Raw genomic sequence first — 27,905 nt, 5'->3', positions numbered from 1 at the left:
ACGACCTGCTTTGATTCTTACTCCTGAAAGGACATTGAAAGTTAAATAAAACCACAACCCTGGCCAAGAAACACCATGATGGGAAGCAGCCTTGTGAAATATTCTCTTGCAGAATCAAAGCTTAACAAGAAATGCAGCCATTACTGTAAATGCACTTTATTAGACATAACATTTTGTAACACTTGGCAATTTTGTGACGGCAAGCTACAAAGTCAATTCTTATCAGAATGTATAACACATTAAAGAAAAGAAAAAATTCTGACCGACCTTGACAATAAAACATTTCAAAACCATGTATTTATGGACATTTGACCATGGTTTGGGACAAATTAAACGAAATTGACCAACTCCAGTCAGCTGCTCATTTGGACTTAAGACAAAAACCTACCACAGTAGCTCTGGGTTTACGGCTTCCTGCTGTCCCTGGAATGGCAAAGAGGAATACAAAAGGGAATAATAACAACAACAAAAAAAATCTAATTGTATAAAAGAAAGAAATATTGAGTCACAGTTCCACTTGGGGCACGAGATGCTAAAAAAAGTGACATAAAACGGGCAGTGTGTCTTCACAGGACTAAAAATGGACTTCTTGGCGGCGGTGTCTGAGCAGACGAGTCGGATGAGGACCCCTGGATGCTCAGCCTCAGGATCACCTCTCCACAGCTTCTGATGAGGAAACTTCAGTTACCTGCAGCCAGTTTGGTTCAGTCATGTGAGCATCAGTAAGAGATTTTCCTCACTCCGTCATAATAAACTTAGTAGCACTCAACAGCAATGTTGTTTTTAAACTAGCCTTTAAGATGCTATAGGCAATGTTAGGATCTCTTACTGCCTACAGACTAAGAGCTACTACAAGACACCAGCCCTTCCCTTCAGGCAGCTGTGCATGCACAAAATAACTAGCAGGCATAGATATGTGTCTTTTTGCATGGTTTTCTTACTGGTTCATTCTAACAGACTGTGTCGTAATCTTAATAGCCTAGGACACCGTTTTGTTTTCTCAGAGCATCTGGTATGTGTCTGCATCAGAAAGTAATACCAGACAGTGAAAGTATTCAAAAGCAGCGCTAATATATGATGCCCGATACTGTTCAGTGGTTCAAATGACAAATCACGAGTAGGTTTTGAAAGACTTCAAGGTGTCGGAAGGGCTCAATAAAGAATTTATGTTAGAAATAGGGAACGCCGTTTGTAAATGTGCCCCCTACGGCTGAACTTACCTCTCCAGGAGGTTCACCACCTCTCTGACGGTGCTGATCTGGCTCTCGTGCTCCAGAGGGTTGGTCAAAATGAGGCTGTGCAGCTTTTTCATGTAGGTGTCGATGGTGTCCAGCGTGGGCTTCTCTCCACTGCCTGAAGACGCAGAGAAGATTTGGGGTGACACAGGGGCCAAGGGATATGACATTTATGAGAACTTATGAGAGCGATGCGGGGGTTTATGAAAGCCGCCTGTGCCCAGTGCCTGGGAGAAAGCAGCGTGACTGAATTTCATCTTTATTTCGAACATTACTTAAGCGGTGATGGAGCCGTGTGTGTCTATGGGCCCTTTCTGCTGATGTGCAATATGGGGTGAGCAGTAGGATTCTGATCTGAATAGTGCAGCTCAACAATCTGTAGACTGTGTCGTGAGAGAGGGCGATAGAAAGAAAGAAATGACCCTGTGGGGGCTTCTGAAGGCACTGGACGTTCATCTCCGATCTTCAAAGAAAGGAGACCAAAGTGCAAATTGTTCAGAAAAGATTAACATTATATTCGGAGAGAAAAAAAACCCCCGGAGATGCAGCAATGTCCTCCCTCTGCACACTTTCAAAGTCAGACAAAGAAAAAAAGAAAAAAAAACTCTAACCAATTCTCTCTACCTATCTACCTTTGACACTAGGAACACCAGTGTAGCTGGTAGTGAGGTCTGCAGTGGGTTATCGTAAATAAAAGATGTCTTCTTATCCCTGTCAGACCGCCCCTCTCCCCCTCCAGCTCTACCCCAGTGCAGCAGATGTGCAAGAGAAGCTGAAGAGCCTTGAGCACAGACCACACATCTGTACCGGACGGCAGGGCAGGCCCGGTGCCAACACAACCAGTCTAGCTACAGTACAGTGTGTCCGCGCCCGCACGCGCACACACACACACACACACACACACACACACACACACACACAGTACATGTGGTCAGAGTCACTTGATAAATCTGAGGGTGAAAAACAAAGGAGGCAATAGTTTGTGTGCATGTGCCAACACTATTAAAAAAGCAAAATTGACTTTTTTGTGACATTTGGGAAAGTGAAAGACTGAATGTGTGTGTGTATCTATGTATGTGTGTGTGTGTGTGTGTGTGTTGTATTCATGTGTAAGTGTGTGTTTACCTGGCAGGGGCACAGAGGAGAAGCTGCTGGTGAGTGCCTGCCGTAGCGTCTCCAGGTGCTGCTGCAGTTGGCCGCTGCGGCCGCGCTCCTGCATCAGGTCGCCCTCCAGCCGCTCCACCGCGCTGCGCATGCTCTCCACGTGCTTCTGCAGCGCCGCGTTGCGCTCCTCGAACTCCATGTTGGTCTTGCGTAGCTGCCTCATCTCCGCCTCGCGCGCTGAGGTGACCCCCGAGGGAGAGGAGAGGAGAGGAGATGGCCACAGAAGAACATGTCAGAACATCTCACCAGTGAAGAAGACTCCAGTTTTCACAGGAGGCGAAAAAGAACATTCAGTGTGGAGGCGTCAGTTCTTCAAAGGTCAAAATAGGCAGGTGTGTGCTACTACCTATTGTGTGTGTGTGTGTGTGTGTGTGTGTGTGTGTGTGTGTGTGTGTGTGTGTGTGTGTGTGTGTGTGTGCATGCACGTGTGTCTGTGCTCAGGTGCTTACATTTGCTGTGGTTGAGAAACTCCTCTGTGAAGATGGGGATATCAAACACAGACCTGTCCTTGCCTTCAGCATCTTTCTGGCAGGGGGGAAAACAGAGGGAGAAATGAAGACAGTAATGAAGAAAAATCGAGGGGAAGAAAGCAGAAAGATGATGAGAAATGTGATTGCTGTGAACAATGCCAGACTGCCAGTGTCACATACAGATAGCTACGGGCAACAGAAAGAGCTGAGAGGAGGGGGAAAACGTTCAAAATGCCAAAAGCTTTGTCTTGCTGAGGGAGCCTCTCCCATACTTCACGGCGAAATTGCACACTATTGTTCCTGACTAAGCCCCGTATATCACTGACAACTTCACCCTGGTGTCTCTACAGATGGAACAAACCCCTCTGTAGAGTTCAATCCAAAACACTGCCACACTACCTGGCTATAGACCACTCTCTAATGGCGAACTGTGAGGTTAAAGGGACAAATATCACAACTCTGAGGCAATTCATCTCCTTTAGAGGGCAAGACTGAAGCTGACATCTACTCAGACAGAAACAGTGAGTGATAGAGGTAAAGAAAGACAGACAGACAGACAGACAGAAAGAAAGAGAGAAAGAAAGAAAGAAAGAAAGAGAGAGAGATTTCTCACAAACCTAACAGAAGACTTGCATGTCAGGCCCTTTGCTCCTAAGGAAATATTTGGACATCAGTACGTATAGCTGTGTGCCAGAAGACGCTTGTATGGAGCCACCCGTCGTTACATAAACTGCTGACAGATTGGAGCTGAGGATCCTTAATCACATTGCTGGACTCCATAAAAATGACTTATGACTCCAAACAGCAGTTTAACAGCGGAGGACTCAAAGAGACACTGTGCCAAGGCTGCTTAATCCAGCTTTTAGTGCTGGTGCAATTAGAAGCTTAATTTGTAGCAAGCACTGAGGGGCTGGGAAAGATTTCAGAGAATGGACCCGTATGCTGGATTGATCCAGACACTTTTAGTCCCCCCCGCTCCTTTTCTTTATGGGGCAGGGCAGAGAAGTAGAGTCGCTTACCTCATGAAGAGACTCGTTGGCTACCTGGCGGCCGACATCTGTGAAGGAGGAAAGCATAAAAGGGAGGGAGGGTCTGGGTGATTCATGCCTCTACTGTAAAGCACAACCTTCAGTACATCTTGAAGTGATTGGGAATGAATCATGTAAACGTTATCTGGCTGGCAAGCCAAATGGGGATATTTTAGCCAAGGGGCCACAAAATGCAGACCAGGGGCCTCGTGTCCAAAGCCTTGTGTAGAGTTCATACTAAAAACATAGCGTGCACACGGACCTGGGAAGCACTTTGTCTTTGTACATCCCATTCCAGGAGAAATTGAGCTTAAATTTGATGCATGATGCATGAGCACCACTCTCCATCCTTTGGTGGAGCTTTAATATGCTAATGAATATAAATAGGCCTAATCCACCCGTGTTCAGTTTTAACCGGGTACCCACAGTGTCTTGATGGGCAGTTCAAAATAATTGCACACATAAAGTACAAAATTCCCAAAGAAGCCACCTACCACGCACCCCGTCACCTTACGATAAATGAATCATGAGTTGAACCAGGCCAACTTGACACTATATTAGTCAGTCGCTTTTCTGCATGACAGAAAATTAGCACGTTGATGGAATGAGAACGCTTTTGTATTTACAAAGTCAAATTCTACCTCTGACAATGCCTTTATGTGTGTGCAGTCAATCGCTCCCCTTAAACGACTCTCGCTGCAACTTCTGCTAATATGTTAGCCTGATCAACCACATCATGTCGGAACTTTATACACCTGGCTGATGTACGGATGATCTCCATCCCATCCTGACCGCTCTGCCAGTTTCCTCTGGAATACTCCTGCTGTCAAGAAGACCAGTGTGATAAGCACTTGTAAGGAAACAGGCAAATGCATGACTTCTTGCAGAATCGCACTCTAAATTCAGCACAGACTTCCAGGCAGATAGCTTTTGGAAATCTGAAACGGTTACCATCATGGAACAAAAGAATCGCACCGTCTCTAAATACACGTTCCATTTTACAGCAATTCTGCCTTATCCTCTAATAAGGCTAACGCTGCCACTGTTATTAGACTCTGTATTGCATAACATAGCATTTGTTCATTTAACTTCATAGACCTTGATGTGTTATTATTTCCAAAACGTTTGACTGTGGGCCTATAGACTCATAACCAAATGTGTAATGTTAGTAGTTGCACTGCATATCCTCTAAGTGTCATCAACTGACTAAAACCATTTTAAACGTGCATACACCAGTCGTGAAGTTGGTGTGGAGAAAGTCCACATTCACGTTAATTTCACTCTTGATACATCCGTCTGTGAGCATGGAAGATGACGTACGCAATGTTTTTGTGGGTATGCAACATTTGTACACAAGGCCCCAGAAGCCTTTAGGAAAGGAAGGACTACATTATACTTCTTCTTAGCATTTGCCAATTCAAGGACTGCATTTATTTAGAAACGTATATTTATGTTTTCTGGCAGGACGGCATCAACACAACTTCATACACACTTGTTGTTGATGCACATAGTTTTCCAGGTCTGCTATATGGGCTCTGAGGAATACACCACCTTATAAAGTTGCATTTGTGAGTGTATTTGGTCACAGATAGAGTGGCCTTTCAAACAGATAAGTGACTGGGTGACTTAGGGAAAACTGCTGTACTTAATGAAAGAGAACTGAGATGAGTGTGAGGGATTAGGACATGAGGAAACCCGTTAATGAGAGAGTACTGAGATGAGTGTCAGGGATTGGGACATGAGGGCCACCGTACCTCCCCTGTGTCTCTTGCCCTTCTGTTTCTCCTGCACCTTCCTGGTGTAGTGCTTGTAGGCTTCTGTCTTCTGGTACTTCTCCAGGTCTCGCATGTAGCGCTCCTTATCCTTCTCTGCTTCGTCGAGATAGCGCTACCAACACAAAGAGTGAGTGAGCGTGGTTGTGTGTGTGTTTGTAAGTGTATATGTGTGTGTAAGATGGAGGGAAGGCTGTATAGAGCGATAGTAGAATGTATAAAAACATGACGTATAGTCTGGCCATTATTCACAGCCTGCTTGGTTTACACAACAGACCTAATGATCTTATCACGTAAATACAACTTAACACCATTGGCCCCTAGGGGTTAAGAAGAATAACCTGCTCTTAGGCAATTTGTTTCATTCAATAGCTCTCCTTTCACAAGGTGCACACCAGAGGAATTTATGTGGATGCTTTTGTCAGGGCTTGCGCTATTCTTGCCTTTCCCAGGGTTTACCGGATCAAATATACCTGAGATAAAACTAGAGTGTCCGGTTAAGTGATGAACAAGAGAAGCTGTATTTTTTTTCCCATGATCTAATCCGACCACAGTGCTCACATGAAAATGAGGAAATTCAATTTAGCAGCCAGGATTTGGCCAGCAGATCAAAAGAAAAAATCCTGTCGCTCATTCGTCGCTCAAAATTGAACTCAAACTGCCCTTCATTGCAGTTGGCCATCTAATGGCATCTCTTTATCGGCGCATTCATCTGAGGTCGGAGGAACATTTCAGAGAATTATTTCATTTGAGCTCTTACAGGCCACTGCTCTAAAAACAGCAATAATGATTTACAACATTTGAGTCATTTAGGCATGTTTACCTGAAGCGGATATTTTCACCGAAATTAGATAATGCAGCACTACTACCAGTCAAACTCGTCCGCAAACAAGAAAGAGGCAATATAAATAGGATAAAAAAAAAAAAAAAGAAACAGATAAAACTTTTCTTTCTGTAGTGTAGAGAGAATCAAATTAGAGGAGGCTAGCCGTGCGGCCGTCTGAGCCACCCTACCTGCTTCTCGTCCGGCGGCAAGCTGCTCCACTCGTTGCCCAGCATCCGGGTGATCTCCGGGAACGGCACGTCGGGCCTCTCCGCCCGAAGCTGCTCGCGACGGTCATTCATGAAGCGCACGTAGCCCGTCAGGGGGGCCTTGGGTGCATTGTGGTCCTTCACAGGCTTCTTCCGCTTCCGTCCTTTTGTCCAGGTCGCACGTCTCTGCTTCTATGCGGAACCAGACAAGCAACCCCTTAGAGTCACTCAAGAAACGTAGAACCTCCTACCATCTACAAAAAGCTGTGTTAAGCACCACTGTCTATAGTAAAGAATAATCCATGCAATAATTGGATGAGTCTCATAATCCTGCCTCTTAGCAGAAACTGACAGTACCTAAGAGGGCAATCATGCCACACAGATAAATGGGTGCCATTACTCTCAGGCAAGATATTCAGTGGGATAAAGAACTCATTGGTCAATGTAGAAAAGTCTCTACTCTACTGCAGGGACAACAGACAGAACAATAGAGGTGCACACTAAGGCAGTTATACTTGAGTTAAAAACCCCAATCCAATATGTTACCTCCTCTCCATTTCTCTGGCTGCTGTTATCCGTGTTGGCACCAGGCGAGCCAGTCTGCTCCTCCATGACCTCCTTCTCGTTCTGCAACACCAGACAAGTCCTGCTGGGCACAAATGGCTGGTGAGGGTATGAAATGAATGAGTGTGTAGGTGTGTGTTAGTAGATCCACTGGCATGGGTTTTGAGTTAAATGTTCTAGGCTAGGCATCAAATATATGTCAGAAATAAAGGCCATACTGACAATGTCGGAGCTATATTCAGATAAGACCCAGATGTTAAGGATTCATGAACATGCTGTTCTTAGTCTTAACCTGTATGGAATAGTCTTTACTGTGAAGCCAGAGGGATAGGTTAATGGGTGCCAGGTGTAAAACACTTCTTTGGTACTGACACATAAAGTATCTGTGATTTACTGAGAAACCAGTCAGCATGGCAGATACAGTGTGTGCTTGTTACATATACTTGTGTAGCTAGTTACTGACAACAATACTGAAACATTAACACAATACAAGTCTATACAAATCATTTCACATCAATCAGGGGATGAAATAATCTACGTGCCAACACATCCTAATGTTTTCTTCTAATCTGATGATTTATTTATTGTTTGGGAGGGAAAGGAAATGGTTTGTTGATAAAAATGAGTATTAGCCTATTGCTTGGAATCCATCCAAGAGAGGGTTTTAAGTCAGTCCCCAAAATAGAACACAATGACAGATGGCTTTGTCATACAATGAAATGAGAAAACTAGAGCCCATCAAATTCTGACACATGACTTCTAGCTCTAGCTCTCTCTGGGATCATCCCCTACGTAGTTTGATTTTGGCTTTGACACGAAAATTGCCACTCTTTTCTAGCTGCTGCTACTCCTCAAACGGAGCTAGAGGCCTGTCTTTTCTTTTTTGAATCCCACTGTGAACCCCCTACACCATTCTTCCCTCTTCCTCTACTGCGCTCCACCAGCTAGTGTTTCCTCTGACAAAAACAAATGCTGTCCAGAGCCCTGATGGCAGTAAAAAGTTTTACATTCAGCACTGGTGGAAAAACACAAGAGCTCCCCTTCAGAGCACAGCCGGGGCCACATTTCCTCCCGGGTCACCGTAGCCTGGCTGCTGCCAAGAACTGGGGTGGCTTTGTACATGTCCTGAACACAACCAGACGCAACAGAGACCAGTAGCACCGCTACAACAGACACGCCGAATAAGAGACCAGACTGAATGAAACTCACTGTTTGTTTTCAAACAAAAGCAGTGGCAAAGTCTGTGGCCCATGAACGAGATTCACTCAGTGAATTCAACATCGTGGCCCCTGGTTGAGAAAAATTGGACCCCTGTGTGAACGGCTGCGGGACAATTCTGTGCCTTAGTCAGGGTCAGGGGTTTTGTTACAGGTCTTAGACAGCCAAGACCACAAGCAAATACAACTCAAACCATTGTCACCGTGTTCTCACCTCTGACCCCTAAATCTCCACTCCAAGACTCAAGTACACACTATGGCTCCCTATCCAGTCATTCAATACTGTGGGAAAAAGAAAGCAAGGTCCTTCTTTTTCTATGTAAGCTATGATGAGACAGGCCTATGGCCAAAGAAATATCTCATTTTAATCCTAATATGGGTTGCTTTGTAAGCACAATATTTTTTTGCCAGTCAATGTATGTCCAACAGATTTGTTCACTTGGTCGACATGGAATTTCCCTGGCATTTCAGATCCTGCCAGAAGTGCCAATACTTAGGAGCAACAGCTTTGGCAGATCAACTCAAATGCAGTTAGAGTGGTTTGACATGGAGAAGGTAGCAGCATGAAACAATCACTTGATTGCTGCAGTTAAACTTCCTTTTTGGGGTGATTAGCTGTGGAATCTCTGGCAGCAGCTGCGTGTCAGAACCAAACTCTCCGCCCTGCCAGAAGGCACGTAATATCTGAACCAGATATCAGCACTGAATACCAAGAACAGCAGTGCCCTCTTCTGTGCTAAATGTACATAACATTGTTATTGCAACAAATCAGTGGTTGTGAATAAAAAAGGTAACATATTCTCCAGGTTTCTGCATTTTCTTGAACACAAACATAATTTCAACACATGCTATGAAGTAAGCTGAAGACAAAGGACCAACCTATAAGTATACTGAAACTATTCAACGGAATACATGTGAACCCCCCCCCCCCCATTCAAAAGTTCAGAACGCGCATCTTCTTGGACTATTCTTTCAAGCAACATCAAACTAATTATGATTTCGGGGAGGAAGTCGAGGTTGAGGCCATCACTAGGGAATTAGAAGGATTGACTTAAGATAACACTCTACATGCAGTAGCTAACTGTGAATACATCCAGCAATGCCTGCAAGTAAGAGTTAGATGACATGCCAGATGGTTGCGCCAGGTGCCAAATAATCTTGGTGAATATTTAAATCCATTTAGGACAACCCGTTTGTATTATTCTAATACTGCACGACTTGAACACAGTCATGAAACCGACTTGCCCCATCGCACCCCACGGCGTCATAACACTGACATGCTAGCTAACCTAGCAAGCCACATAATGGTACACAGTAAAAGGCATGAAGCTAAGCTAACTAGCTAGCCATATAACTATAGCTAGCTATCCTTTGCATTCTCACATTGCGTTGACGCTACAACGTAGTGACCCAATTATGGAAATACTGGTAAAATAATGAAGCCGTTAGGTCTCCATTAGTGTATCGTAGCTAAGTAACGATAAAGTTACCACGTGCGTTCGTCTACAATTACATTTAAGACAACGATTGTGGGATCCAAACAACGAGCAAGCTAGCTTGAAAATGAGCTAACATACAGTTAAAGACCCAGTCAGTCCAAAAATGTGCTTCGTAAAGCTTTGCTATTACATTTGCCTAATTCATTTAGGTTATTGGCTGTCATCAGATGCTCAACGATTAAGCAATGATGTATCCTAGACAACTAAATAACAGACTGTATAGTTGACGTTAATGATAGCCTTAGCAAGCAATCGGCTATCTTGCTAATTAGCCTAGCGTAATGATACTGGTAGATTTTTTCCTCCACCTTTCCAGTGCTTGTTACATATCATTACATGCTGTACCATAAAATAAATGTAACCTAGTTTCACACTGACCTGTGTCAGCCGCCTTTAGGGCTAGGGCAGGTAATGTATCAGTCAGGGAACTTCACAAATGAAAACAATGCAGGACACTCATTCAGGTCGCAGCTGCCAGCACAGGACGCGGATGCGTTCCTAAAACTCAATGTTCCAACATGCTGCGCAGTTACATAGAGCGTGTCTTCAACATTGCATACATAGGCTACAAGTCCTGGCTTATTGTGTGATTCACAATCTAGCAAGCACATGAAGCTCTTTCTGGGAAGACAGACTGAGAAAACACAAAATTGAAAAACTAACAAACCTGTAGCAACATACTCAATCTACACTACAGCCATTCTACCACTATTCAAAACCGTTTGGTTGGATTCCAATTTCATATAACGTGTACGCATCTTCCTTATCATGCAGTTAAAGATAACACATTTAATATAGGCCTGGTCTTGTCATATGCGGATACATAAGAAACTAATCAGATTTTAAAAGCATAAGAATTCAAAAATATGCTGCCAAAATTGTAAAAATGTGACGTCTGAATTTCTTCTAAGGCATAATAAGCGAATGCTTCAACCTGCATAAATTGTGAAAATTACAATCAACAATTTAATTTTATATACACCAACACCAAAATATGGTGGTGAGAAGACATCAAATACATGTTATCATATAGCCCGAACTGCATAGCTTGAGACAATGAATTCTCACCGCTGACAACCTGACACTCAGAAAGCACATGCTCATTACTGTGTTTATGTTCCAGGGCATCGCTTCCATCTCTAGGTTAGGAGGACACGTTGACCTATACCTGGAGAGAACAGCCTACCTAGTCATCCTTAAATTCACATGCGGCACATCAGTGAAGTCCTTTTTTTTTTTTTTCATCTCTTTGCATGTTGACTACTCAGGCTGTGATATAGCCAGTCAGCTAATTTATTATCGAAGTTCTTAAGGAGTTCAGAGGAATCCTCAAAACTTAGTGAATTTTAACATAAGGCTATACTTATTTTCCAGAAATGTTCAAATTAATTTAATGAGAATGAACTGCAAATAAAGAGAGCGGGGTTAATGCAACACATCTTTATTGAAACTTCTGAAGCAACATCAATTTACAAACTGAGATTGGGAGCTTCTTTAAAATGTACCAAAAAGAAAACAAATGGTGTTGAGAACTAAAATGTGGGCAAGAACAAAACGGGGGAAAAAAACAGAAATAAAAAACAAAACAAAATTACTCCCAGGGTTTAGACCAGCAGTGGTAGGTATTTTTGCGTTTATTTTATACAAAAAAATAAATTAATGAAATCTTTCAAGTTTACAGGAATATTTGATACAAACACAGGCTTAAAATATTGAAGCCGAGAATCCTCAGCTTTGCTTGTGTTCAGACTTAAAATGGTTCTTTTTTCTTAAATACCGTCAAAGCAGGCTTACTCAAGAGAGATGCCAGGAGGAGAGAAGATACCACTGATGATAAAAACAAACAAAAACAAAACAAAACAAAAAGGGTGAGCCAGAATAAAAAGCAATTTGTTTGAATGTTCAATGTGGGCCGAGTGGTCAGTTTGCCAGGTCCTCAGGTTCGAATGGCTTGGGAGTTGCCACGAGCAGAGCCACGTGGGCCCTGGCCAGTCCCACGCTTGTAGCTCTGTTGGTAACCATCCTGAGAAGAGACAGACAAGTTATTAACCAGTAGGCCAGTGTGTCTTCACAAACTTAACCCAAATGAGAGCAGTGCACACTTCAGCTACTGCTATGCGAGATGGTCAGAAACCTTCATTTGTCTTTCAAATTCAGCAATCTAGTGCAGCACTTACCCTCTGATAGTTGCTGTTGGAGTAGTCCCGTGGTGCACTAAACTGGGTCTGTCCATAGCCAGAGTTTGGAGTGTTGGAGAAGGGAGGGCGATAACCATCATAGCCGCCTAGGAAAAAGCAGAACAGCATTTTAAAAAATGGACACTATAAACAAATGGACAAACATAAATAGTGATGTGTATTTATTTATCATCACTCACTATGTTTGTCAGATTTTACTAAAAGAATGTGGATCTTGTCTCAAGAGATGAACATTAAGAGGCAAATACTGTAGACTGGTCAAAAACAATTCTCACTGGTTTGTTTAGTGAAAGTTTTTTTTTTTTTTTTTTTTTTTTTAAAGCTGCAAGGGCAAAAATTACAATTGCCAGCCGTATGGATGAATACCTCTAAAACCGTTGGATTGTCCCCTGTAACCGTTGATCATCCCGCGGGAGTTCCTGGGCCCGCCACGCGTCATGGCTCTGCTGTTGTAGAAAGATTGGGCAGGCCGCCCGAACCCAGTGCCTCCCCCGGGCTGCTGGGACATGGCCTGGTGGCCTCCTGCACTGGGGAGCGATTGGTCTTGGGAGTGGAAAGCTCCAACCACTGCAGGGAAGAGGGCACAACAACAAAACAGTTAAAGTAAATGGGACAGATTTAGGGAGCAGAGTTCCCAGACTGCACCGGTTTTCCAAGTGTTTGATTACTCAAGCTTTTACACTCGATGAAGTTGGCAAATCATAAACATCAGGCCTTTCAACAGACCGTCTGGGGACTCAAGTCTGAGCCTGGACAAGGTCACTCAGGGATATTAACTTTTAGCTAGCAACACTAATCACTTCTGTTCAGACTGCTTGCTAGGAGGACCACCAATCTCATGTTCAACGAGTTGTATTGCACTGTAAATTCCTTATCTGCTGACAAATCATCCCCATGGTTTGCCGTCACCAACATAAAGGAGCATCAGTCAAAACAACCTTGAAGTCCAGGAAAGTAGTAACTTTTTTTGCCAGGTATAAAATATAAGAAGGTCTTCGGCAATTAATAATGGACCCTTTATTCTGGCATGATCCACTTAATATCCACAAGAGTTATCACAGGGACTCAAAAGCCAATTCGGTCTAACAAAACTAAGATGTTAGTTTCATTGTGCACACCTCTTAACATGAAAGTAAACAAATGGGTTAAGCATTTTTTTTTCTGCTCTAATTTGTATGATTAACATGGGCAGACAGACCCTGCTCACCAGACTGCAGCTGGTCCGGCTGCATCTCTGGCTGCTCCAGTGGGTGCTGTGTCTGGTTGCTGAAGCCCTGGCTGTAGCTGGTCGGGTACTGGTTGGGCTGCTTCAGGGCATCGGCCTCATTGGCCGGAGGCACAGGTGCGTTGAGATTGAACACCTGAGAGGGTCAGAGGCACAGGTATTGTTAAAGGAAACTGGCAAAATGGTGATCACTCTTCACAATAAATATTCCTCGATGACAATTGTCCAATATCAGGCTAATTTCGCCAATGAGGTCAACAACTCTGTTAATAGAAATAAACACATTTTTGATATATAAAAAATAATTAACAGGACATTTCACATTTATTGGAGTTCAGGGGTTTTCCTAGACTGAACCTCATGTGTTTCAGGGTGTGTGGGAACACCAAACAGTATAACCAGGCTGAACTGCTTTATAATTTATAATCTAGATCGCTTTGCATGCATTATCAAAATCCATTAAAAGATGCAGTCCATGATATTGCTGATATCCGAGCTCAACAATCTAATTACAACCCTCTTTTCCGTGCACCTGAAGCACTACGTTGATTGGTTGGGATTTTTTAAATTTATATATTTTGTAAGGCTGAGCCACTACTTTTCCATTTAAAGAGCTAAGGCTGTGACCGCAAACACTTAACAGAAATGACCGCGAGGATACAGTTTATGGGATTAGAGTCACCTTGAACCTTTGAAATGCAGATCACATTATTAAAAAAATGATTGCATCAGTAACGCACTGGCTGATCTGAAATGAGTGGGTGCTCGTGGACACCTTATCACAATGATTTTACTGCAGTTATTCATATTTTACAATACAGAAAGCATTGCAATTCAATTCTGCAATACTTTTATTAATTGTTTTCCAAGCATTATGTTTCGTATACTGAGGCTCTGCACTCTCTGGGAGGTGGTAAATCTGTTCTCAACTCCGTTCTTCTCGTGTCACAGCAGAAATTAGAAAGACGTTCAATGTCCTTGTGCCATCTTGTGGATTTCAGAAGAAATGGCTTCAGAGTAATAATACATTTTATTTATATAACACCTTATATAGCACTGGCGGGAGCCCAAACAGATTCTATACAGAATTTAAAAAAAAAAAAACATCACTGTATTTGTCCAACACTTTTCATACAAAGAATACAGCTCAAAGTGGTTTTACATTTCAGTCACTTTCAGAGAATAGGTCAATTAATCTGAAGGCTACTATTTAATTGGCTGGAAGTGATGAGCACGACTGACTGAGATGGTGCACAGATTGGTGTCCTCAAAGAGACCAACCAGGTTAGCCTCGCTGGCCTCCTGAAGAGCCATGCCAGCAGACACGGCTGGCACGGCAGCTTGCGGATAAGCAGCCTCCCACCAATCGCTGGTGGGCATATTATAATTCTAGTCATGTTACATATCAATTGTATTGGTTATTTAAAGGCTTTTTTGGTTAGTTCCTATTACACGGTTAGAGATTCATTTATGTTTAATCAGTTAACCGTTGGACCATGCCCCTCCCTAATTGTCTTGTCTTGGAAATCATGTTAATACGAACCGTTTTGGTTCAAATAGGTTAATTGGTTATATTCCTGTTGGGTATGGACATGACTATGAAATCCTCAATGAACAAGTAAGAAAGTTTCATAATTCCAATAGTCCCAGTACATTTTTGACAGTTGATTTCTTCAGACTGTTCTCGGTCATTGGCACGTTAAGCATTACATTTCATTTCATGGCGTGTTCAGACACACACCACGGAGCACATCATGATGATGAAGTGACTCCACCCACCGTCTGCATGGACTGGAATGGTGCAGCGTTGACGTTGATGCCACTGCTGTGTAGGGGCTTGGAGGTGGGCTGGAACACTTGCGTCTGGGAGGCCGGGGGGAGGACAGAGGCGGGAGGGGGCTGATCTGACGATAAGGACATGGAGGCCTGGATACAGAGACAAAAACACCACACATTATAGCAGAGAGAGTCAGACAAAACCAGCCAGTCATGATTGTGAAAATGTTTCAATGAGAACTGCGTGGTGTGGGGAGTTGACCTGGATGGGGTCGATAGCTTCAGGCTGTGGCCGCGGGTCCACGGGATGGGGAGGCTGGTACATGGGGGATGGCGTAGAGAAGGCCTCTGGTGAGGGGGCGACCATGGGGACCTGGAGAAGAACAGATCTGGTCAAATACTGAGGAAACATCTCCAAGCCTTTACGGTCCTCCTCTACATAGGAAGCATCGTTAAAGCTCATTGCTTTTACAGCAACTTTCCATTGACCATTAAATTACACATAAGAACATGATTATGTCTCATGCTTTGGGCAAGGCACAGAACATGAGATAAGCTAGCATCTAGCATGTCTCTCCACTCACTGGTGTTGGTTCGGGTTGTACAGGAACAGTGTTAGGCTGTGCCAAGCGCGTGTCTGGATGAACTACAAGAGACAAACAAGAGACAAACAGAAAAAAAAAAAAAATTAAAAAAAGAATCTCACCACCACCACCACTACGGCAAAAATCACTACAGGTAGCTGAAAGTTAGCTTATACCAACCAGCTGCAAGACTTGGTGGACCCGGGGGACAAATCATCGGGGGCATGTCCATGTTCCGCGCAGGCTCCATAGGCTGTGCAGACACGATGGCAGGGTCAATGGGTGGGCCCTCAAACTCCAGCATCGAGTCCTGGAGGAGAGAACAGGGGAGGTTCAGCCTAAGAGTTGCTGCGCTGGAGTATACAAACAGCTCTCGGAACAGAATGCCTGATACTGCCTCTTCCATTGGTCCATCTGGTCTCTCCCTTACCTGCATGAAGTTGTAGGGCCCCTGCATCTGTGCCATGAGATCCTGTACCACCTGCTTCCTCAGGACAGGGTCAGCGGGGGGCGTTGGAGTCACCGAGGTCAGCGGGTGGGGTTCGCTCACCACGGGAGACGGGACCGTCTGAACGGGTGGTTGCTGTTGCAGCGAGCTCACCGCCTGTGCCAACAAAGATAATCCTTGATCGTATGTGACCGAAGCACAAGGTTTTAAGGCTAAACAATCTAATCTCTGCCCATAGCAGATGACGCTTGAATGCTTTTGGATAAAACAGGTCCTTTCATATTGGGGAGTACAGAAGCACTGGAGGCGAGGAGACTTGATTGTTAACAATGGGAAGGATGTACCTCCGATTCAGAACTCCATTCTTCGACTGGCTCTTGGTTGCTGTTGCTGTACGTGCCTTCTGGAATGAACTGTCTGTTAACAAACTGCAAGCAGAACACCTACATTAGGCTACAAATTGAAACTGGTACACAAAAAAAAAATCTGCCATAACATGCTGGGCTATTAATGAAGTCAAGCAAGAGAATCATGGAGAATAACCACTGAACAGCACTCGCCTCTGTTGCCTCCACTGCCAAGGGCTCTGCATAGTCCTCTACCAGCTCGCCCTCTGGAAAGAATCAAATCATATTTGAGGATGTTAAAGGCTACAGGAAAAAGACGCCTACAAAGAAATAAACACTTAAGTAAATTGTTATGATGACTGTTGCTGCTTATTGCATGCAAGAGAGCGGTGTTGGCACAATAGTCTAAAGTGACATGACTAGGCCATTTTGCTAAACTGCCATTGCTCATGAATGATCTTAAAAGCTAACCCGTGTCGCCGGCCTGCTCCTCGGCTTCCGACGACTCCACGGCCGTCGTCACTTGCTCTTCCTCTTCCTCTGCACACACGCCGTTCTGATGGTTCTGTGCCGTGTCAAAATAGCCGCTCTGCATCACACGCTCCAGGGTGTCCTTAAGGGCTTTGTCTGGTGGAAAACACAGAACAACATTTATTAGCCACACTCAAGCCTTTGTCGGGCCTCCACTTGGTAATTTGGGTCAAAGTCTGGCAAACCGGTCCAAGAGTACAACACTACTCCATCGACACTGGTCATACATTCTGCCGGTGGAGGGTGGGAACCATGAGAGGCCATGAGCTCCAGTGAAGAGGACAAGCCCTAAAATCTGGAAATCGAATTATGCTGCTGTTCCGCCAAGACACTTCTGTTGAGCGGAGCTGTACCACTCAGTGCCTGGGTAGCGCACCCAATCATTTACATTTGTTCATTCAGCCATATTGTGGGTCACTTTCAGTATTGTCCATGAAAATTGAACCCATGACCTCAGTGTTGTTGGTTGAAATTGCTGGTGTTACTGTTCAGACCTCGCGCTACTAGTTGAAATACAAAGAAACCAAAACAGCCCTAGTAAAAGTGTACTCCATTAGTCTGTCAAATGGTTTAAGTGGGGTGATTTAGTGTTCCTGATAATCATAGCTTTAAATCAACATTGACTACACAGTTTTACAACTGGCTTTGTGAGACCTGCAGCTCTTGTCCTGTAGCCAGATGCTAGGGGTGTAACTTGACGTGCGTTCATACTGAACTGATCGGTATGTGACTTCCTCGGTTCAGTACGCCCTGCGACCCAAATCAATTACTGTCAGAATATTCTATTTATGTCTAACGTTAATACTTGCACACAGCATTTGGCCACCTCTCACTGGAGTTTTGGACTCAGTCATATGCAAAAGTAATAACTAATGCTACAGAGAATTTAGTCAGTCATAGAAAATACATAATTAAAGCATATGGTCAAAGTGTTTGATCCCCTCTACAATGTGCCATTCAGTCATTCTGTCGTGCCTGTCCTGTGTAAACAAGCCCACGATGCAGTTCAGGAGTTAACAGGTCAGTCTTACAATAAAGCATTACTGACATTGGTGTTCAATTTCTAATATTCATGGAATCTGCCTAGAAGAACTGCTCCAGGGTTCAGTTCAGTTTGATCCAACATCCCATGTGAGCACATCCTAAATGAGCAAAACATCAGGGCCAATTCATTTGTTGGATAAAATAAGCTGCGCTAGGGTTGATTTTCATAAGGAATCTCACTGTAAAAAAAAAAAGACAACAAGTAACTTGGTCATTGAGGAACTCATTTCAGTATACTCTCCTTAAATCAAGGACTACTACCAGCTGGTCAGCACGATCAAGTTAACAAAACAAAAAAAAGCACAGCCATGTTGTCCATGCCCACCACATGTATTTATATGCCCCGAGACCACCACCACCTGCTGCTGGGTTATCCATGGATGGCGAGTGGAAGGGTAGGGGGTGGGACCCCAGGAGAGTGATAAGCCCCAGCATGGACAGGCCATTTAAGGTCAGCAGGACGGGCTACAAGACCAGTTGGTCCGGTTCCTGCTCATGTGCTGGTCTGGTCAGGCCACTGGGCCCTGGCACACTGCCCCGCCCCGGCGCTGAGTCAGGAGAGGCAGCAGCCTTTGGCTTTGGCCTCACCAACACAATGCAGCACAGTGCTGCACAGCTTGGCCTGAAAAGCCTCTACACCACTCCGCACTGGGTGTATAAAAAGTGAAAGGGTGGCGACATACAATATATGCTCATCTCTACGACCCCAATACTTTCAGCATGCAACACTGTGGTGTCTAATAAGTGTACTTTCCAACACATTGTTTTGCAGAATCAACAATAAGATTGATGTGTTTGTTCAACATGTTTAGCATGCTTAGCCTAGTTCATCTCCGACCCAAGATGCTCTTATAACACAATTCACACTCCTGTTAAGGCAATCCACTCATGCTTTTCAATGTGCCATCATGTTCAACAACACTGCATTGTATCTACAGATACTTCACCTCCAGCTATATTTTTAAGCGTGCATGAAGGTACATTTTAGCTACAAAACAAATCCCATGGACACCTCAAAGCAACTAGACAGACAACCTCGACAGAATGAATAACAGGCCTGAATTTCTCACCATCACTTCCGTGTAGGCTACTAAGCCCAAATGACTCCACGGGGCTGGAACACATTTTAAACAACACACTTGGATCAGGGAATCCCACCTTCAACTGTGCCCCCCATTCAACAGAGCATCAGTCCATTCAGACTAGTCCTGAAGTACCATGGACTTCCTCCATGACACACATTCGTTCCCCTTTGCTCTGGTCCTTCACGCAACTTGGCCAACTCGGTTCTTTTCCTTCTTGTGATTTTTGCACAAATGTTTCTGGTTTCAGTATGATGAAACAAGTTATAACCTTGATCAGCTGCGTATCCTGTCCCCTCTCCCTCACTCGTTAATTGCTTGTGATAAAAGTGTATGAAAGATTAATGTAGATGTCAAGATAAAGGACTTAAAAAAAAAAATCGAATAGCACCACACAGGGAAGTATGCCAAACTCTCAAGAGCGCAACAAACAATTATGGGGTGGCAAGGGGCAATTATGGGGTGGCAAGGGGCATTTTGGAATAGCTGGAGCAATGGAGTGGTTTGACCTACATGTGGTTCCCGCCACAGGTTTGTCCTTCCCCTCCAGGAGTTCCCATAAGTGCTGTGACGCCTCTTGATACTGGTCAGTCAACCTGAGAGATGGGGATGATGTGCCACAAAACAGTCAGCAAAACAGACGCGACACATTACCAAAATCTTGATGGCTTAAAACAGTGAGAACCCAACCATTTGTCTTGTTCCGTCTCCCAAATCTCAACAGATTAGAGAAAACGGAAACACATGTTTTCAAATGTACCACCTTCATCAAGAAATATTAATGAGCAGCGTGCTGATGATTAATGTTAAACTTTCACCATCAATCTATTGTATAACCATATCTTAGCATGTACTAGATTAGCCTAACTAAATTGGTCTTGCTTCGAGGAAGCCTGTGTCAGTAGTGAAAAAAGCATATTTGGCATAAAATAATTGCTGTACAGACAGGATTTGTACAAAAACTAAAATAATGCTGTTAGGTCAGCAACCAACCATATTCATATTCAACCATATTCATTTTTCACCCAACTAATAAGCTTAGCCCAATCAGATTCCTTAATTACACACATCCAGGTCAAAGGGTTCATGACTGACTGCAGGAACACATGGTCTTCTGATAAGATTGCTTATGACTGGATGGAGCTACAAATTTTGCATAGTCAGCAGCAGAGCAGTTCACAGCCAAAACTGCAGAAATAAATAATGTAACCAACTTGCCCAGTTTGGACAAGAAGCAAGACAGCAGTCAGTTGTCAAACTAGATTCATTAACACCTAATATCAGATTTACATTTTTTATTTAAAATTACTACAGACAAAAAGTATCGTAACACTAGGCCAAGAGCACCAACCTGAAGAGTGCAAGGTTCACAACAGCTGGTAGGCTTTTTTTATTTCTACACAATAAATAGATCCAAAGTCCATTTAAAAAGAAAATATATATATCTTAAGCAACGCTCACGCTGTGTAATGTGTGTCTGCAGTTACTTGAATGAGGTTTCTTCTTACCTGATATTTTGGTCACGGTCGGGCCCCACCAATTTGTAGAACTCATCCAGAGCAGAGAGGTCCCCCTCGTTGAGCAGCGAAGGGCCCCCTGCCCCCTGCAGCAGCTCCTGCCTCACACTCTCCTCCCCTAACCGATCCAGAAGGAACTGCAGCTCCAGAACTTTCTTCAGGCGCTTCTGCTCGCCTTCATCCCGCTGCAGCTGCTCCCGCCGACCGGCCTTCTTCACCGCCTTCTGGAGCTGTGAATGCATGCGTGTGGAGAGGAACTGTGACTATCCTCCTCCTTCGGACACAGACTAAGACAGTCATTTAGGAGGTTGGCCGTGATCTGTGATTTAGTTTAGGGGGGAAAATACCCATTCACCACTATAAAGTGACGTGAGCCTAAAGACTAATAAGAGCCTAGCACTGTTTTTGTTATACAAAATATGAATCAAATATAAATCAAACAATTCTTACAGAGCAATTAAAATAAAAAATAAAACTGGTCATGACAGAGGCGGCTGCGTCGAGTGTACACAGCATGCAGGCCATTTCAAAGTAGCCTGTACAAAATAGTCATCACTGCAATAAGCAAACTGTTTAATCTGCTGGAAAAATCTGCACCCACAGAAGACGTCAGGGCCGCCACCAGTGTCACAGGCACATAACTGACTATGCTCCTGTGCCTTCTGTCAAAGTGCAGAATGCCGGTTTTTCTTCTTCAACCCTAGACCATTTCTATACCTAGGTTTTCAAATAAGGCCAGAAAGAAACACGGAAACTTGCACACTGCTTGCACGTGTACTTACATCTTGCCCCAACGCCAGAAAGTTCTTTAGCAGCTCCCGGGCAAACTCCAGGTTATGAGTCACTTCTTGATACTTTGAAAGGGCTTCCTAACAAGGATGAGAAGGAAAATATGTTAGAACACATTAACAGTGGCAGCAGAACTAATGGACTGCTCTGCAGCTACATGCTGCGAGAGCAAATGGCACTAGCTTTCACATTTCCCCCCAAGCTTTCTGGATTTCTCTCACCGTGCATGAAAAATCTAAATCGGTCACTTAAATAAAATGATGCAAACACATGACGTGCCATTAACAAAGCAGTCAGTGACAACCGTGTCCCAGCTCTAGTTTCATGTTCAGTTCCCACACACAGCCTGAGCACAACATGGTGGAAGCATTTCAGAGTGCTGTGTCTAACCAAAGGACAAGCTGCCATGGAACAAAAGGTTTTTCACCCACCAGCTGGTCCTGGTTGAGACGCTCTCCTTTGTTATACCTGGCCTGGTAGTCATCAAGTTTGCCCTAAAAAGAGAAAGGCACCATGCCTAGATTAGCATTCAAATGAAAAGTTCAGTGCATAATGACAACAGGTATGATCAACCCAGTACACCACAAGACTGGCAAACAACTGCACTTTCAAGATCACACAATTATTCATAGGTATGTGAGGGGTGAACGCCAGAGAGACCAAGCAAATGTCCACGTTTAGACCATATTAAAACGTATTGCGATGAAAAGCTCAAGGTTGAGCTTGTGTTTCGAGATAATCTCATCAACAGCACTGGAGGGTAAATCTGTGAGGAAAAGCCTCTGTCTGGAAGACCAACCCGTGATGCACAGTGCACTTGCTTACGTGCTCACAAAGGACCATTATGAACATCTTGTGCACTACCGGTTAGTGTAAGCAAGAGAAAACTTAAACGGATCTATTAGATGTTGCCGAGCTGCAAGTGTATGAGCCAAATGTCAGAACAAGTGGTCTAAGCAAGAGCACCTGAGCAGAAGAAATTGCATAGCAAATACATAGTGACTAGATGTGACGAGAGGTAATGTTTTTTGGAAACTGCGTGGTATATAGACATACACCTGAGCAGACAATGCAGTGCACATAGTCCTGCAGGACAACCTAGATAGAAAGCTTGACATTTTATAGCTAATAAACAGGACGTTGCAACTAGTTCAGATGCGGTTTTACAATGAAAGCTTTTTGTCAAAAATCTAAGCATGGCAGTGTAGCCATGTTGTAACTCCTGGCTATAAGTCTGTGCCAAACACAGAATTTGTGTCCAAAGGCGCTTAGCAGTCTAACTTGGTTACGTATGAGGACAAGCACCTGCCAGCATACAGCACTGTTTATTTAGACCTACTTGGCATCTGAGCACAGCATTGTACGAAAACTGTCAGCGGAACGATTAACGTTAAACATGCTCAATATCTGCCTTTAATACGCAATAGCCCTACTCCAGATATTAAAACAAAAATTCAACAGTTAGGACATTTCTAAATCTTCCTACATTATTCGGCTGTTTAGGCAGGGGCCGCCATATTAGTTTGTGCCCATGCGGTTATCTTGTCTTACTTGTCTTATTTAACCAAATTAAATTTATATAAATCGGTCATACGCATCAACTTAATCGGAATTCACATTTGATATGTAAACACTTCATATAAGTGTATGAGCCGTGTCTCTCCGTGAAGCACTTGCGAATATTAGTTAGCAGCCTAGCTAGATTGCTAGCTAACAAGCCCCTTGTGTGTTAGCTAACGCTATTGAAAATCATTGAAGAGTATGGTCTGTGGTCTTACGGTACCCCGAACAATGCGAGCTAGCGGCAGGGACTAAAGTCATTACAAATGAGCGACCTCAATTTATGACCAATTGCTTAACAATCGAGAGGGTTTCTGTGTTGGTCGCCAAGGTTAGCCTACAGAACAATCCGAACGATAACCAAGAGGATCCAACAAGGGAGGAAATATTTGGGGGAAACGTCCATCAGCTGCGTCATACATCGATCGCACACCGCTGGGTAGATTTTAAAGCACTGTGTCACACTGGAGGTCTCCCCTCCTCACAACACATTTCACGTGTTATTAGAAAAATACCTCCACTCAATGATATTGCAACACATCATATGTTCATCCATTCAGAAACACCATTACAAAGCCTCCCATCATTACAGAGAACCACTGCACAGAAAACTTAGTGTTGAAGTTACGGCTATCTCGCTACACAAAGTCCATATTGCAGTACAGTTAGTGATGTGACAAAGCCTATTCGGAATGATGCAAACAACATGACAGCACATACCTTTTTCTTCTCCATATTGCGAACTTTCTTCTCAATAATACCCAACACCTGCTTCATGGCTTCTGTGTGGCCTCCGAATGTCTGGTAATTGATGGTGATCTGGCCCGCTGATCCGGGAGCGGATCCCACGTCCGGGCTCGCGGACTTGACAGTCCTGTTGCCATTTGTCGCTGAGGGCATCTGTAAACACATGGACAGAGATCAGGAATGGTACCCAAGAAGTTGGACACACAGCGCTCATGTCGGATCACTAAATCTATAGTACTGTTGAAACAATCCAAAAGGTCTTTCCGTTAAAGTACCCAGATCATAATTATGTAGCTGAATCAAACGTTATAAACGCTTCGATCTAAAAAAAAAAAACGGGTTGAGTTAGGGTTAAACAAGCGGAAGGCCTTCTCACCATTCCATCTGCATCATAACTGGCTACACAAAGCGACTGTGTCCAAATGCGCAATCCCGTGGATGCTGCCTTTCTCAAAGGCCACTTTGAGATGAACGAAGTCGTTACCAAATCAGGAGCATCATCAAGTGTCTTATGCAACATTTACTTTCTCCCACCATCATATACGCACAAAATACCGTAATTCAGAATTTTCGTTAACACCATTATCAACACTGAATAGCTTAAGAAACAGCGTTAACGTTAATTGGTAGCGTTACCGCGAGGTACCCAAGACTGCAGCCATCATCGCTAAAGGAGCATCGTTTTGTAATTTTCTAACCATTTATACAAGTCAAACTACACCGTCTATGCCAGAACAGCCTTTCCAAAAGATTAACGAAACGTAAGGGCAAAGAAGCTGCTGTTCACATTCGGCGAGTCCAGTCCTACACAGGCTTCTAGCTCATTCTTCACCAAATGGTTGCTAGCCATGACATGCTTTGCTAACTAGCATGAGGTAGCCAATATTAACGGGTAGTTTTTCGTTTACCGGCTAATGTGGATATCAAAGTACGTACAAAATGTACATTTCACTAACGATTGGCTTGTGATACGTATGTCAAATACATACATCCCAGTAACACCATCTGATCACATCCCAGTGACATTTGTCACGATTTAACATAAACGCAATGCGTTCATCGAAGCAAATCTGGCTAGCTAGCTAGCTGAGGTTAGCAGGATGGTTAACAGTAAATATGCTAACCCTTCATGCTAGCAAGCAACGTTTTGGCAATGTTAGTTTTCAAATTCCGACCACTACCGATGAACTGCTCATGAACAGGTAACTACGTTTGTACCCATACATACCTTGTTGGTCAATCTGTCCACAAGGGAGTTGAATAATCGACTGGAGTCAAAATAGCCTTGGCTTTAATTGTGTTGCTTTATTTTCTCTTTCAATTTTCTGTGGGATCCGCCCCGCCGGCCTCACCGACAACTGAGATCGACTGAAAGGGGGAGTTAACGCTTTATAATGAGGAAGGGCCCTTTGTAAAGCTGTCCTGGATGTGCCAGAGCTGAAGTAGGACGCGTTCATTAGAAGATGTCGTCGTCTCTCTCCGTCTTTCCCAGTCATATGTGTGCGTTGTGTTAATTTGTTTTCAATAAAATAAATGCAAATTATTTTTCCAAGTCGAATATAGTCAGACTGGAAAGAAGGAAGGACACAAACTTTATTAGCACCATGGCCTAATGCATTTCTAAACTTCGAGTTTAAACTTCAATTAATTAAATCGTCCACGGTGTCGCCTCAAGGCATGCTTTTGTTTGGTCGTGCAGCCATGAAGGGGCTCTCGATTTAAAGTGTAACTTTATTGGTGGCTTAACATATCCAGTTAGAACGCCACATTATATTGTCAATCGATGTTTGGGTTGATGTCTGTTCTCTGCACACATATTTTGTGCTTAAACGCTGAAGCTAGACTTACAAAAACGAAGAACCAAGAGACCACCTCTTTTGGCCACACGAGTTGCCCCGTGTGCCCTTTTTTGTTATTATCAAGGCCAATTGTAAAGTGGTCTGTTTTGCAACTTTTGTAGGGGCAGTATTGGGTTACTGCAAATGTACACTTTAAGTACAGGCTGTGAGCATGCATGGCATGCCCCTGCCATCCCCAGACACCAACAAGCTGCTAAGCCAATGAATCTGGAATATGAAATGCAGAGGTCACAAACTGAACCTGCAGATTCCTTTTTGTGCACTGCTCCTCTGGTTGGTGTGGCTACTGCAGGATGGCTATCTGCTCCAGTTGTCTCTATTGCTTTGAAAGCCTCTCAGCCCTGCAGATACACCTGGTAAGTAGCTGGATGCGCCGGCATACCTGTGACTGTAAGCAGTGGCGTAAAGTAGTTAGGACGGGCCCCAGTGCACGCTATTATGACGGGCCCTAGTGCACGCTAGTTACTAGTCATGAGGCGCGCCACACACCATTAGGCGTATTATATATTTCAACAACAATGTGTTGGATTTTACGGTCGAATTAGTTACTTTGGCTATTGTATTGGGAAAGTAGACAGGTGAAAGAACGCGATCAGAAACATGGATAGTGCTTTGACTCGCGGTAACGTAAACAGACGGTCAAAGTGCTGAAACGTTCTTAAAACACTGATGAAAGGCATGATTTGGTACGGTGGCACAGCAGCTTTACCCATATCTGAAAAACACATACACAATAAAACAGGCGCTCAGCGGCGACCTGACTCGAAATTATAACAACCTGGGACACGGCAGCTTGAGGAATTGTGCAGGAAACGTTATTGCTATGTCCCTGTTGTAGTGGTCATCAGCTCGCAGGCGATGATGAGTTATATGAACAGGCAAAACGTCTTTCTGACCACTACAACAGGGACATACGAATAACGTTTGGTGCACAACTCCTATCATTCAGGGCCTGCTTTAAAGCAGAGATTGCTTAGCAGTCCTCAGTCTCTCAATTTGCCAAGATGCTGATTGTGGATCATCACTCGGACTTGACGTTCAGATTTTGCGCCTAAACTAGCTATATCTTAGCCTATTATATCGTCACATGATCAAATAGAGACTTGACATTGGACAACAACAATACATTTTACCCAGCAATCATCATTGCAAATCTGAATATGACAAACATACCAAAGAAAATAAGAACTTATTCAGTTCAGTATTTAGTTGAATAGTTTTTTATTAATTTCTACAGTGTATGTAGGATAAGCATATCATTTTGTTATAGATTGCTACAATTTTTCCCCAAAAATAATAAAAACTATAACGGAGATAAGTTTGCCTTTTCAAGGGCATATAGCATTAGACACCCTCATTAATGTAATACCAGTTCATCTTTGAACACAAGCGCATCTGGGAGGCGAAAATATGAGACTTCTGTCAGACCCAATACTGGGGGGCCCGTCCATAGACATATAAATCTGCGCCCGGCTACGGGCCCCCGCGCCCCACAGCGGACCTGCACCTGCTGCACCTCCTATAGTTACGCCCCTGACTGCAAGTACAGAGAGTGTTGTGTCTTTGAGAGGTAAATCTTCACTCCACTGTTCACTGAGACAGACACTGACATCAATCAAGACACAAGCTTAGCAGGACTTGATATGGAATGGTTTTCTGCAGATATTTGCCCTGTAGAGAGTCCTCCCATGGACATGAACCAGGAGGGTGACCAGGACTTCAACCTCGACCAAGCAAAAAGTGCACCACTGAGAAAGCACAGTCAGTGCCCTGCACATACAATTTACAGCGCGCAAGCAAGTCTGGGACCCTGAAAAGTTGCAGTACCCAGGAGGATCGAAAGCACACAAAGGGCTAAACACGCTCATGGTGCGAGAAGCATACAAAACTAAATTTAGGAAGAGAGGCAAATACAGTGGGACAGAGTCGGCCGAAAGACTGGATGAACTTGTACGAAAGAAAATCAAATATCTCGACCCAGAATGCCATCTTTGCAAAATATGGAGATGTTGAAAGCCAAATTGTTTTGTAATGTTTTTTTTTATTAAGTAATTGCCTATTGTAATTGCAGACTTAAAAGTAGTTTAAGTGATTGTATTATTTTTTTATTGCTCATTCATTTGTTAGTTTAGTATTAAACTGTAAGTATAAAAGTCATAGTGTACACTTAAATGTGTTTTTTGAGCTGTAAGTAAAACAATTTGACTACTGTGATGA

General features: G+C 43.7%; 2 protein-coding genes across 10 annotated transcripts; both read right to left on the bottom strand.

The window, feature by feature from the left end:
- Positions 1 to 140: 140 nt before the first annotated feature.
- Positions 141 to 10,502, bottom strand: hmg20a (high mobility group 20A). 7 transcript variants are annotated; one of them, XM_031565299.2, is made up of 9 exons: positions 10,360 to 10,502; positions 7,248 to 7,364; positions 6,684 to 6,893; positions 5,652 to 5,784; positions 3,889 to 3,926; positions 2,849 to 2,924; positions 2,361 to 2,576; positions 1,221 to 1,353; positions 141 to 666 (listed from the first exon to the last, which is right to left on the bottom strand). In XM_031565299.2, the coding sequence occupies exons 2-9, from the start codon at positions 7,311 to 7,313 to the stop codon at positions 567 to 569; spliced, it is 972 nt and encodes a 323-aa protein (XP_031421159.1). In that variant the 5' UTR covers positions 7,314 to 7,364; positions 10,360 to 10,502; the 3' UTR covers positions 141 to 566. The 7 variants fall into 7 exon arrangements, with proteins under 7 accessions (XP_031421159.1, XP_031421158.1, XP_031421157.1 ...); XM_031565298.2 differs by having other exon boundaries at positions 7,248 to 7,347; XM_031565297.2 differs by lacking the exon at positions 10,360 to 10,502 and adding an exon at positions 10,112 to 10,258 and having other exon boundaries at positions 6,684 to 6,890; positions 7,248 to 7,347.
- A 904-nt stretch (positions 10,503 to 11,406) lies between these two features.
- On the bottom strand, positions 11,407 to 25,206 carry caprin1b (cell cycle associated protein 1b). 3 transcript variants are annotated; one of them, XM_012839126.2, is made up of 18 exons: positions 25,058 to 25,206; positions 23,803 to 23,982; positions 21,954 to 22,016; positions 21,516 to 21,602; positions 20,725 to 20,963; positions 19,730 to 19,812; positions 17,031 to 17,186; positions 16,773 to 16,825; positions 16,557 to 16,640; positions 16,195 to 16,368; positions 15,945 to 16,074; positions 15,765 to 15,826; positions 15,443 to 15,553; positions 15,184 to 15,330; positions 13,378 to 13,540; positions 12,546 to 12,746; positions 12,159 to 12,265; positions 11,407 to 12,004 (listed from the first exon to the last, which is right to left on the bottom strand). In XM_012839126.2, the coding sequence occupies exons 2-18, from the start codon at positions 23,980 to 23,982 to the stop codon at positions 11,918 to 11,920; spliced, it is 2,127 nt and encodes a 708-aa protein (XP_012694580.1). In that variant the 5' UTR covers positions 25,058 to 25,206; the 3' UTR covers positions 11,407 to 11,917. The 3 variants fall into 3 exon arrangements, with proteins under 3 accessions (XP_012694580.1, XP_012694581.1, XP_031421153.1); XM_012839127.2 differs by having other exon boundaries at positions 13,387 to 13,540; XM_031565293.1 differs by having other exon boundaries at positions 15,765 to 15,817.
- Between the last annotated feature and the right edge of the window lie 2,699 nt (positions 25,207 to 27,905).

This window comes from Clupea harengus, chromosome 3 (genome assembly GCF_900700415.2).
Source record: "Clupea harengus chromosome 3, Ch_v2.0.2, whole genome shotgun sequence".
NCBI lineage: Eukaryota > Metazoa > Chordata > Actinopteri > Clupeiformes > Clupeidae > Clupea > Clupea harengus.
The sequence above is the reverse complement of the archived record's forward strand: the minus strand, read 5'-3'. Positions and strand labels throughout refer to the sequence as shown.